The sequence below is a fragment of the Vigna unguiculata genome, chromosome 4 (assembly GCF_037176805.1).
Source record: "Vigna unguiculata cultivar grain cowpea cultivar isolate G323 ecotype 2 chromosome 4, ASM3717680v1, whole genome shotgun sequence".
Classification (NCBI taxonomy): domain Eukaryota; kingdom Viridiplantae; phylum Streptophyta; class Magnoliopsida; order Fabales; family Fabaceae; genus Vigna; species Vigna unguiculata.
In genome coordinates, this window is record NC_140795.1 from 19,912,152 (window position 1) to 19,923,856 (window position 11,705).

The following is an 11,705-nucleotide window of genomic DNA, read 5'->3' on the forward strand; positions in this document are numbered from 1 at the left end:
TATTGAAGATCTTTAAACAATTAAATGACTAAATTGAACAAATAAAAAATTATAAATGTTTTTAAAAAATTAATAAAATTAGAGTACTAACTTAAATATTGAGCTAATTGGAAATTTATATAAGAAACTGACGAAACTTTCTACCAATTCTTCCATTTATAAAAATTCACGAAACTTTCTATTAGAAACTCTATTTTGTATTAAAATACTAAATACTAAATTTATTTATTAGAATAATTTTCCTCCTTGACTCAATAAAATATAGAAGATCGAAGCTACGCGAACCTAAAGTTAATTCCGGAGTCGTGTGTTCAGCCTGTCTTCTTCCCTTAGCATGAGAGTTAGAGGCATTCAGAACCTGTGAATGAAAAGCGCCAAAATTTCTCTTCAGTCCTTCAACTTCCCCAGGAATGGTGAGCTGATCCTCTCTTTTGTTCAACATTGTTTTCTTCAATTTTTTCCTTTCTTGCAACACTCCTTTGTGATTTGACCCACGTAGTTTTGAAACTAATTAGTAACTTTGCGACTCCTGTTTTCCCTTTATATTCAAATTAGCAACATGATTCTCTGTTTTAGGTCGTAATTTTGTATTTCTTTGGGAAAATGCATTTAAGAAGAATATGGGTAGAAAGCACTGTCATTAAAATGATCTAATCATATTGTTGCCTCAGTAACAAATTTATGTTTTGTAATGTATTTTTTTTCCCACGTTCTTTTGCTCTCTTATCACTGCTTACTGTATCGCCTTTTCCCGACTTCCATGAGGTGCCTGAAATGCAACAATGGAAAATTTATATGAACTTATGAAATATTGTTATATAGAGGGGGAAAGTTTAGTTTCTAGGCATTGTTGGTGATAAGAGTTCTGGTCAACAAATTTACCATACATGTCTATTTGTAATTAGATGATAGTGTAAAAGTTTTTTACACGGTTACTCTGTTGCTTATGTCTATGTATCTGGAACAACTGTGTTAGGTTTAGTGTGTGTTGGGACGAGTTTCCCATAAGAAATTTTAGGAGAAAAAAATGTAAGAAAATGCAATTGTTTTCTCACTAAGTTAAAATTAGTTTATACACAGGTTAAAAGTACAAATTAGCTTATGCATAAGTGAATTTTAACTTACGTGATTTCAATTTCCTTATTTTTTTTTTCAGAAATATTGATGGAGAAGCTTGTCAAAGACACAATTATGTATCATTCTTCCAAAATGAACTTAGCTTAGACAACCCCACGTGCATACGTGCTCGCTCTTCTATGCTACAGTAAGACTATGAATTAATCATATAATCTACCATCAACATATAAATACCCAATTAGCCAAGGCTAGCAACTTCTATAGAGTAAATAATTTCATTTACACACAGGCATAGCCCAGAATTATTTTTCAGCCAAATCAAGGGATAACTCACTTTTTCTAGGGTGTGCTTGGACAAGCTTTTCCATAAGGATTTTTAGGAAATAAAAATAAGAAAAATAAAATAAAATATGGTGATGACAGACTATATGATCAATTCAGTCTTATTGTGGCATAGAAGATTGAGCATGTATGCCCGTGAGGTTGTTTATGCCAAATTCATTTTGAAAGAATGAAACATAATTGTGATTTTGCCCCATTTATCTATTACGGTTTTCATTTATTCTTGTTGAACTAAAAGTCATAATTAGTATAAAGAATATCAACTACTATTTCATTTTCTCATTAAGTTTTCTTTAGCATCAAACTTTTAACAAACTGCTTTGTACATTAGGCTACACCATTTCTTGCTGGTCTTGCTGTAGCTGCTGCAGCACTTGCAGGCAGGTATGGCGTCCAAGCATGGCAAGCATTCAAGGCGCGACCCCCAAAACCCAGAGTGCGTAGGTTCTATGATGGTGGTTTCCAACCTACAATGACAAAGAGAGAAGCAGCTCTAATATTAGGCATCAGGTAAGCTTGATATTTGATTCCTCATCAGTCGTCAAATTGCCTTTGTTATTTATTGTGGAGAGTGGCTCTTGAAGTTGAATAATTAAGTATATGTTGTTTATGTTCATGTATTGTGATATGTAGTTATGTTACTTGTGTAGTTGTGTCTTTGAGCGTAATTTCTTCTTTAACGCTTAAAGTTTTCTGATTGATCAAATACTTTTACACTAAGTTAGAGTAACCTTACATACACATTCGTTGGTTCAGGTAGGTAGGGAGTTGTTTTGGTGATTTTGAGTGTTTCATGTGTGATTCTGGAGAGAGGGCTAGTTAAGGGAACTTTAATGAAGTTGAGACAAGTTTGTCACAAAATAACTGCATTTAAGAGGTTTAAGCATGTTTCAATTTTTCTGTTACGTGATAATATCATGATCGTTGTAATTTCCACTTCTATGTGTATATTCATGGCAAGTACTTATATAGATGATATTAACAATTTTAACAGAAGATTAATTTTGTGAATTATTTTTTCGGTCATCCTTTTTGTCTCTAATTCGAAGACAATTTCCAAAATACAAATCCCACCTTTTATAGGCCCAAAATTCCGTTCACTAAATAATCCATTTTTTACTATCATTAATGTTATTCACCAACATACCTGTGTGCTAACCCTAAACTGACAGGAAGGGGTACTTCTGATGCTTGATTATTCTTGATGATAAAACAATAATGAACTTTCTAGATCTTCATATTTTGTATTTTGATTGTTGTCATCATTATATTGTCATATATATATATATATATATATATATATATATATATATATATGCAACAAGTTTATTGGTTTTAAAATATTGACGAAGAAAACCAAAATTTTACTAGTAACCTAACCATAGTTATAAAAATAAAGGAAAAACTACTGGTAACCATAGCATGCTGAAAGCCGTTATTTTGAATTCTGGTGATTGAACGAAAAACGTTAGCTCATTTTTAATACCATAAGCTGGAGTTTGATGAATTCCTAGGTGATGAATCCCCTATGCATTTAGTGTAAACAAAGGAATTATGGGAATTCCTTTTTTAAGCCTATTTAAGTGTCTCATGAGCAGCAGTCCGTATGATTGATATAGGGAAACAAAATTATGTTTGCAGAAACCATACAACAGTGACCAGAGAGTTCGGATGTAAATCCTGAAAACATAAACATCTTCCAACTATATAGGATTATCCATCCTTTGACCACTCATAAAAGGTGTTCTGTACTTGCAAGAAAATTCAGTAAGATCATTCAAGTTATTCTTTCTCTACATGCTAATTTGTGTCACATTCAATTACTCTTGATGTTGATACCCCTGCTTCTGCTTCTCTGTCGGCAAAAGTAAACCTCCTGCTGCTCTCATCCTATCAAATCGTTACTAATCCTTATGCTTTTCTCTCCAAGATCAGAATTTTGATCTTGTCTTTTTCATTATGTTGTTCTAAACTTATACTGTTCCATGATTCATCAGGGAAAATGCAACTGCAGACAAGGTTAAAGAAGCACACAGAAGAGTAATGGTTGCAAATCATCCTGATGCGGGTGGAAGTCATTACCTCGCTTCCAAAATAAATGAAGCAAAAGATGTCATGCTAGGGAAGGCAAAGGGAACTGGATCTGCATTTTAACACACAGTTGCAATGTCTTAATTCTAGACATTAACCCAAAGTTATAAATATTTACTCTGTTTTGAGGAATTCATTTAGTGTGTAAACATTGTAGTCTTCCCGTGATTTTGGTTCCTTTTAGATAATGAAAATCCGAAGTTTCCTTTCCTTTGTACATAGATGGTGGAGACTTCTCAAAGCCCCTAGATATTTAGTTCCTGTCAAATGTTGCAATAATGAGTGGTAATGAAACACTCGGTATGGTTCCTTGGGAGAATTGTATTGTATAGTTTTTCTTCTTTGTCGATAAATTTGCTTACCTATTGTTAGGATGAGATGTGCATGAGGCTTTAAATAAGCCTTGAAATGTTGTAAAAAAAATCAAGGAGATATACAAGATCACATACATCTCGAGAGAAAGGTGAAACTGAAACTTTTGACCATTGAATTTAAGAAGCTAATCTTGAACCAAATTCGAGAAAAGATCGATATTCTTAAAATAAGTGTTAGCTCATGAATAGTTTTAAAACAATTGATCAAGCAGTTGTTGGATAGAAGGGGGATTAGAGTGTAAATTGTACTTTTCATATATTCCTAATTCAATTCAAGGAAATTACTCTACATCATAGGAGTCTCAAAATCTATAATTTCCACAAAATTATACTTGGAGAAGGGTTCAATAGTTTATTTTGATTTACCGTAAGATATTTCTTTGCTAGTTATGGATATTTTTTCCTTTATTTTTTTTTTTTTTTACTTTTTTAATAACTTTCATGATGACATAGGATGTCCATAGACATTGTTCTATGTTTTCTAAAGGTCACAATTTTTTTTTTTGGATAGATGAAATGTAACCTAAAAACTAGGATGAGATAACTGCGTCCTTTTAAAAATATTTATTAAAAGACGATAATGTCTTTAATAAAGTGAGAAGAGACGAAATTAATTTTAATACCTCTATTATAATTTTTATGATTATAATTTTTATCTTTTTAAGACATTTATAATTTAATAATCATCAAATTAGAAAACTTTACACTAAATTTATTCTATAAATTACATTAGTCAATATTAAATTAAAATAATCTAACATTTTGACACTTGGATCATATAATGACTTAAAGATTCAACATTTAACCTTAAGTGCATATTATACATTAAACTTATCAAGATAGAAGATTAGATTATAGCGGTCGCAAGATATTAAATAGCAAGTATTTTTCTATGTATCATAAATTATCTAACTTAACTTTAATTAAAACCTAATAGATATCTTTAATTTTATTTCAAAGATACATTATGCCATTTCAATAAATAAAACAATAATGTATACTAAGTAATGGAATGACAAGATAAATAGAAACATCTACAATGAATATCACAGGTGTCAAGCAATATCAACATTATAACCATAATGCATATATTCATCAAACTACATTTGTTAACAAAGATTTACCCATTATACTCATTCTTTCAACATAACCAATAAATGTCTAGGATGGTAAACTTTTAATTAACGAATTCATATAATTGTACAGACACAAGTAAAACACTATACATTGAGCTTTTAAAGTGTAAAATAGCAAGGGGCTACGTGCTCATTCATGAACCAACAAGTAAATTGGCTAAGTTAAACTTGATATTCATGAATGACTTGAACTGAAGAAAAAAAAATTAATACCTAAAAAATGGTTCTAAATGGCAGGTAACTAGTAGATATTGAAGAGAACATAACTCAATTGGTGAAAACGTAAACGAAATGAAACGAAAATAAAAATAAGTGTAGCAACAGTCAAAATGGTGTGAATGAACTTAAGTAAATGTAAACATGAGTACTGTTGCTTCATCTAAGAACGAAATTGCATAGGAAACTTAGTGAAAACTGAGAAGAACAACCAAAATCCATTTTTCAGAAAAATACTAAAAAATATAATATTGTGTATTACTCTCTATCACTCTCTTATGCTAAGGTATTTTAAACACTAAAATTAAAACATTCCTTATCAAATTATGAAAATATACTAAAAAATTGCTAAAAAAATAGCTCTTAATCTACCAAAAAGTTGTTTTTTCCTTTTGCATGTGTATTAATCTATCCTTGTTGATTTTCTGATTCTCTTGTCTTCTCACATGGAATGGTGAGGTTTGTTGCCTTAATCTTTTCCTTTTCAGGGGCCACTCCAAGTTGAGACCAATTACAGGTTAAACAAAAGAAGAAAAAAAACTTACTCTATAAATTTCTATTTACCTTGAAACACTAAGAAGACATTTCAAACCAAACTAAACTAATTCTTCTCTGCCATTTTGCAAATTGTGTTTACCTTCACATTTTGTAAACCTTGGTTTAAGTGGCAACGACCGCCACTTATCTTGGGTGGCATTGGTGGAGGTGAATTGGTGTAACTCCTTGTAATCTTCTCTTCCCTACTCCTTATGTTATTTGTATTTGTTGTAATATGTTTGCACAAAAATATTTTCAAATGTCTACCGGCCCTATTCAACCCCCCATTCCTTTTAGAGCCACTTTGCACCTACATGGGAGGTGTCATGAGTGCAAATTTATGTTCTCATTTAACATTTAAGCTTGACTTCTTAATTAGCTTTTGTGCTTAAAATATTATTTTAATTAAGACTTGTTATAATTAGGGTTATTGAACATGAGTTGTAAATATATGTTAAAAAAACTTTTTAGTTGCATAAATGTGATTTGGATATTATGAGGTGTATTAAGGAAACTACAACTAAATATAAGTTCATGAAAGTGGAAATAAATTGATTAATTTTTCATGACAACCAATAATATGAAATAATCAAAACCACAAGAAGTCAAGTCAACCATCACATGAAGAAAGAAAAGAGAGCATGAAAAAGTGAAGAAAAGAGAGTTATTAAAAAATGAATGGTGTCCAATGTCATGCTGATTGTGAAGACTGACATCTAGCGCGATTTTCATAAACATGCTAGAAATAAGGAAATTGCCAACAAAAAAATGGTCTGTTCTGTGTTCTCTATCTTTTTTTTTTCAATTGAAAAAAGCTTTAATAATGCAATAGCCTTTATGATAAAATATAACTTTAGAAAAATATATCTTTTTAGATATTTTATTTGATATTTTTAAATAATTGTTTTGTTTAATTATATTAGAAAATATGATCAAATAATAACTATCACATCTCTTGAAAACTAGCAAATCTTTCCTAAATCATTTTAAATCTCCATAATAATCAAATATATCATGGAGATATTGGCTTTATTTGAAAGATATTTGGTGGAGATTACATTAAGAGAAAGAAGATTTCAACAACAGAAAAAGGCCCAACACAATTTCTATGTAAAGAGACTTAGGGGAATTCATTAGAGGACATCTTCGGTTAGTCTTCCTTCTCCACGCTTCTCTATCTCTTTCTTACATTCTTCCCTTTATTTCATTCCATTTTTATAACTTTTACCCTCCATGGAGTGTTAAGCCTTTATGGTGATTCTATTATAATTTCCTAATGAGATTTTGATGTTAAATGAATAAAATTAATTGTTCTTTTGATTCTTATTTATGTACATTTATGTCTTTTACTCTTAATCAAGTAAAAGTAATGATTTTTGTAACATCCCTAAGGAATATTACTAAATTAAATAAATAAAGAAAGAAAATAAAATAAACATCACCATATTATTATTCCCAAAACGCGGGAAAATTAAAATATCTAAACATCGCGCCACAATTATTAAAATCATAGTATTTAAAACTTTACAATTTCCAAAATTCCAAAAAAACATAAGTGATAACATAAATAAAATCCTAGCTATTTCCCAACTAGCTCTCACTCCGTCGCTTGAGCGTCCTCACCATCGCCTGTATCAACGTCTGCTCCCGTGTAACGAATCACACGATCATCACCATTGATGAGTGCGTATTTTTGCCCTCATTTAATGTTTAATTCTGGGTATTTAATTGAATTTTTGTGCTTAAAGATTGATTTAATTGGGATTTCCTATAATTTAGTTGTATAAATGTTCTTTGAATATTTTGAGGTGTGTTAGTGCAGCTGAAGCTATGTTGAGCTCATGGAGGTGTGGAAATAAATTGATTAAAGCTTCATGACACCTTAAAGATAAATCCAAGAATAAGAAATTATCAAAAGCACAAAAATCCAAGCCAAGCATTGCATGAAGGCGGCAAGAAAAGCTTGAAAAAGTGAATAAGTTTGGCTAAACCAAGAAGAGAGGAACAAAAAAAATTGGACCTTGCGGTTTTCTTTATCTTTATGATAGAAGATAATTTGGAAAAAATATATCTTTAGATATTTTATTTGATATTTTTAAATAATTATCTTATTTAATTATATCATAAACTATTGAAAGATAATAACTACCAAATCTTTTTAAATATGACAAGATCTTCTTGAATCTTTTTAGTTTCACAACAAACAAATATATCTTGAAGATATTGGATTATTTAGAAGATAATTTAAGGAGATTGCAAATGGTTGATTTGAAAAATTTATACAAATACTAATTGGTGATAATTTATCATATATCTTTAATTAATTAATTAATTTAATTATATTAGATATTGATATTATCAACCAATTATATTTGTCAAATAGTCTATATCTCTCCAAATATTTTTAAATATTTATCTTTATCTTTATTTTAAAAGATATTTGAGAGATTTTAGCAACAGAAAAGCCTAGTCCAATTCCTATATAAAGAGACCCAGGGAGAAGCAAAAAGGACAAGCGCGGGACTTCAGAGTTTTGGAACCCTTAGGGGTGCCTAATTTCGTTTCCTTTCTCTCTCTTTTCTTCTCTCTATTCTTCTTTTGTATTCCATGGATTGCTAAACTTCTTGGGTTGATTCCATTGTAATTTCATTATGGATTTTGAGGTTAGAATGAATTAATTTCTTTGTTCTTTTTATTATTGTTGAGGTTTTAATTCATTTATGTCTTTTATCTTTGAATCTCGTAAAAAGTAATGATTTTAAATCTATATGCATGTTGATCATATGAGTTCAAGGGTTTTTAAATTTAATTGAGACTTTACTTTGATTTTATTTAGAAACTTTCATGTGATTAAATGAGTTTTTACCAATAATTGAGACTTTACTTTGGTTAAAGGTAATTACTCTAATGAAAATTAATCGAGACTTTACTTTGATTAATTAAGCTTTTTATTTGGTGAGGAGATAAAAGAATAGACATGATTAGGCATAGTAATATTTGATTGAGACTGTACTTTGATTGAATTTACTATGGATAATCTAAAAGTTCTCACTTTTAATTGAGACTGTACTTTGGTTAAAAGTGAGAACGCCAACAAATTAATTGAGACTTTACATTGATTAATTTGCAAACCTACAACAATAATTAATTGAGCAATAATCTTTAGATAACCGATGATGAATCTATTTTGAAAAAGCAATGGAATCAATCTATTTTCTTTACTATTGTTTTTATTTCTTTTTATCTTTTAAATTTTATTTCTATCTTTGTTTATCTTAATCCCCTATATTTTTTATTTTATTTGACTAACCGCTTTGTATAGTTTTATAAGAACTAATTTGTTAAAAATCAATTCCGTGTTCGTTGGGAGACGACTTTGGGTTACTTTACCCTTTCTATTTTGTTGACTACTTTCTTAACAATACTGAAGTTGTTATAGATAAGTAGTATTAATTTGAACGCGTCAATGACAGCGTTATCAAATTTGGCACCGTTGTCAGGGAACACGGTTAGAATTTTTATCATTTTAGTTCTTATTTTTATTTTTATTCTTTTGATTTTATTTTTTATTTTTATTTTTATTTTTTTTTTGTTTATCACTAACATTTTCTTTTCTCATTTTTTTGTTCTAACATTTTTTTTTAATTTCCTTTAGTTATTTTATTTTATTTTATTTATTTATTTTTTTAAGCGTAATTTTTGTTTGAGGAATTTTGTTGGGAAATTTGTGAAACTAGTTGGGAAAAACTTTGGCTAAGGAAAGATAAGGTACTTAAGTTGTCCATTGAGATGCACCTCTCTTTCCTGGAAGTCTACTCAACAAGCTTTCAACTTATCTCTTTTCAGAAAACCTCTTTCAAAAATGAAAAATAATTTTTCATATGAAAATAATCAACAGTGTGATTTTCAAGTGAATTATGATTACTATCCACAGCAACCATGTGATTCATATGATTATCAACAACAAATTGTCACACCTACTTCTGCACCTGATATAAGTGGGTTAACTTTATGACAATTTAATGATCTATATCCTAGATCATCTTTTTTGGGATATGAACAACAACCATATTCTGAGTGTCCACCTCAGCAATCATATGTTCCAAATAGTTTTCAGCAACAATATGTACCACCACAGCAAGTTGAAGCGACCAATGGACCGTCCTACAAGGAAGTTATGATATTAATGGGTGAAGTTATAGAGAAATTAGAGTCCATGGATGAAAGGTTGCGAGTTGATCAAAGATGCAGAAATATTGAGCAAGAGTGGTACGAAAATAAGCAAATATTGTCTGATATGTTGAGGGATGCAAGTAAGAACAACTTCATAGAATTACTTCTAATTGTTAATACCACCCTTCAACCCCATCAGAGATTTCCTGAAAATCCAGATTTTAATGAACTTCGTCATGAAATCAAAGATGTGCTTCTGAAGTTGGCCATCAGAGCTGAACAAATGTCTGAAGATTTGAGTCAGCTAATGAATGATGCAGTGAGAAAGGTCACTTTGGAAGATATGATGAAAATGATGACTAAAATGATGAAGATGAATCAGACAGATCAGAAAGAGATGATGAATGCTGCCACACAAAGCTTGCAGAGTCAGTCTGAAAAACCAATAGCGGAATCACATCACATTGATATATCTACGGATGGATATAATGATTGTCATAGTAATATGTCTATTGATGGACATATTAAGGATGTTGTTGAAGTTGATGAAGAAATTAAAGATTCTCACACAAACATATCTACTGATGGATATGTTGATGTTGCTCAATGTGAATATAAAATTGTACCCATTGATGAGGATATGAGTACAAATGATCATTTTCAAGAGCAAAGTTGTGAGGATAATACAATAGAGGAACCAAGTGCAGTTGAAGAGCCAACAGTATTCGAAGATGCAGCTGAAGCATCTACTATTGCAACTGACTTGGTTAATGATGAAGCAGCAGAGTCAACAACACTAGGTGAAAATTTTTGCTCAGAAGATGAGATTATGAGGATTACTGATGATCCACTTAACCATTTGAATGCACTTGATGATGCTCAAGTTGAGTTGAAGCCACACACTCCACACATCAAGTTTGTTGATGTGAATGATGCAAATAAGTTTTCAGTGGTTATCTTTGTTGACATGGCTGCAGAAAAAGAAGAAAGGTTGCTACAACAGGTAAAAAGCTTAGATTCAAATTCTTTTGAAATCAGTGTTGATAGAAAAGTTAATTTGCATGCATGTTTGTTTTTTGTTTCTATTTTTAATTTTAAAAATATTAAAAAATTTTCAAAAATATGTGTTTTTGTTTTCTTTAATAAAATTGTACAAGCTGACTTGTACTTTATAAAATTAAAGAAAATAAATTTTGACATATGGCCAGATTGAGCCAATAGTCACAAATTTTTTCATTTTCTCCCCAAAATAAGTCCATCAAGGACATTTTTTTTTGAAATAAGTGTGGGGGAGACAAACTGTAGGTAGGATTTTTCTTTTTTTTTTGTTTTTGTTTTCATTTAAAAAGAAAAAAAAATTGTGATTTCTTTTTGAGAATATTGTGAAAGTATTAACTTTTTACTAAGTGAAACTTTTAAACAATATGTCTCATAAGAAACCCAGAAAAAATATTTCCCTGCTTTCAATAAAACATATTGACATTGGATTTTGGGATTTGATTCAGTAATTGGGATGATCATAATTCTAGAAAAATAAAAATCATGTTGATATGGGTGGATTGTTTCTATGATTTGCTAATTGAGTTGATTTGAAATTTTCTTGATTAAATCTTTTGTGAAAGAATTTGACCTTGTGAGTCTTGAGCCTTAATGCAAAGGATGGTCTGCCATGTGCCACTCCTATTGTTTTTCTTGAGTGACTTGCTCATGTTTGTTTATACTCAAATATTTAGCTTGATTCTTTTGTTTTACAACTTAG

At 30.1% G+C, this 11,705-nt stretch overlaps 1 protein-coding gene across 1 annotated transcript; it reads left to right on the forward strand.

Annotated features, from left to right (window-relative positions):
- Positions 1-249: 249 nt before the first annotated feature.
- LOC114181431 (Chaperone DnaJ-domain superfamily protein) lies at positions 250-3,829 on the forward strand. The gene is made up of 3 exons (XM_028067883.2): positions 250-413; positions 1,751-1,929; positions 3,417-3,829. Exons 1-3 carry the CDS (start codon positions 411-413, stop codon positions 3,571-3,573), a joined length of 339 nt encoding a protein of 112 aa, XP_027923684.1. The 5' UTR covers positions 250-410; the 3' UTR covers positions 3,574-3,829.
- The last annotated feature ends 7,876 nt before the right edge of the window (positions 3,830-11,705 follow it).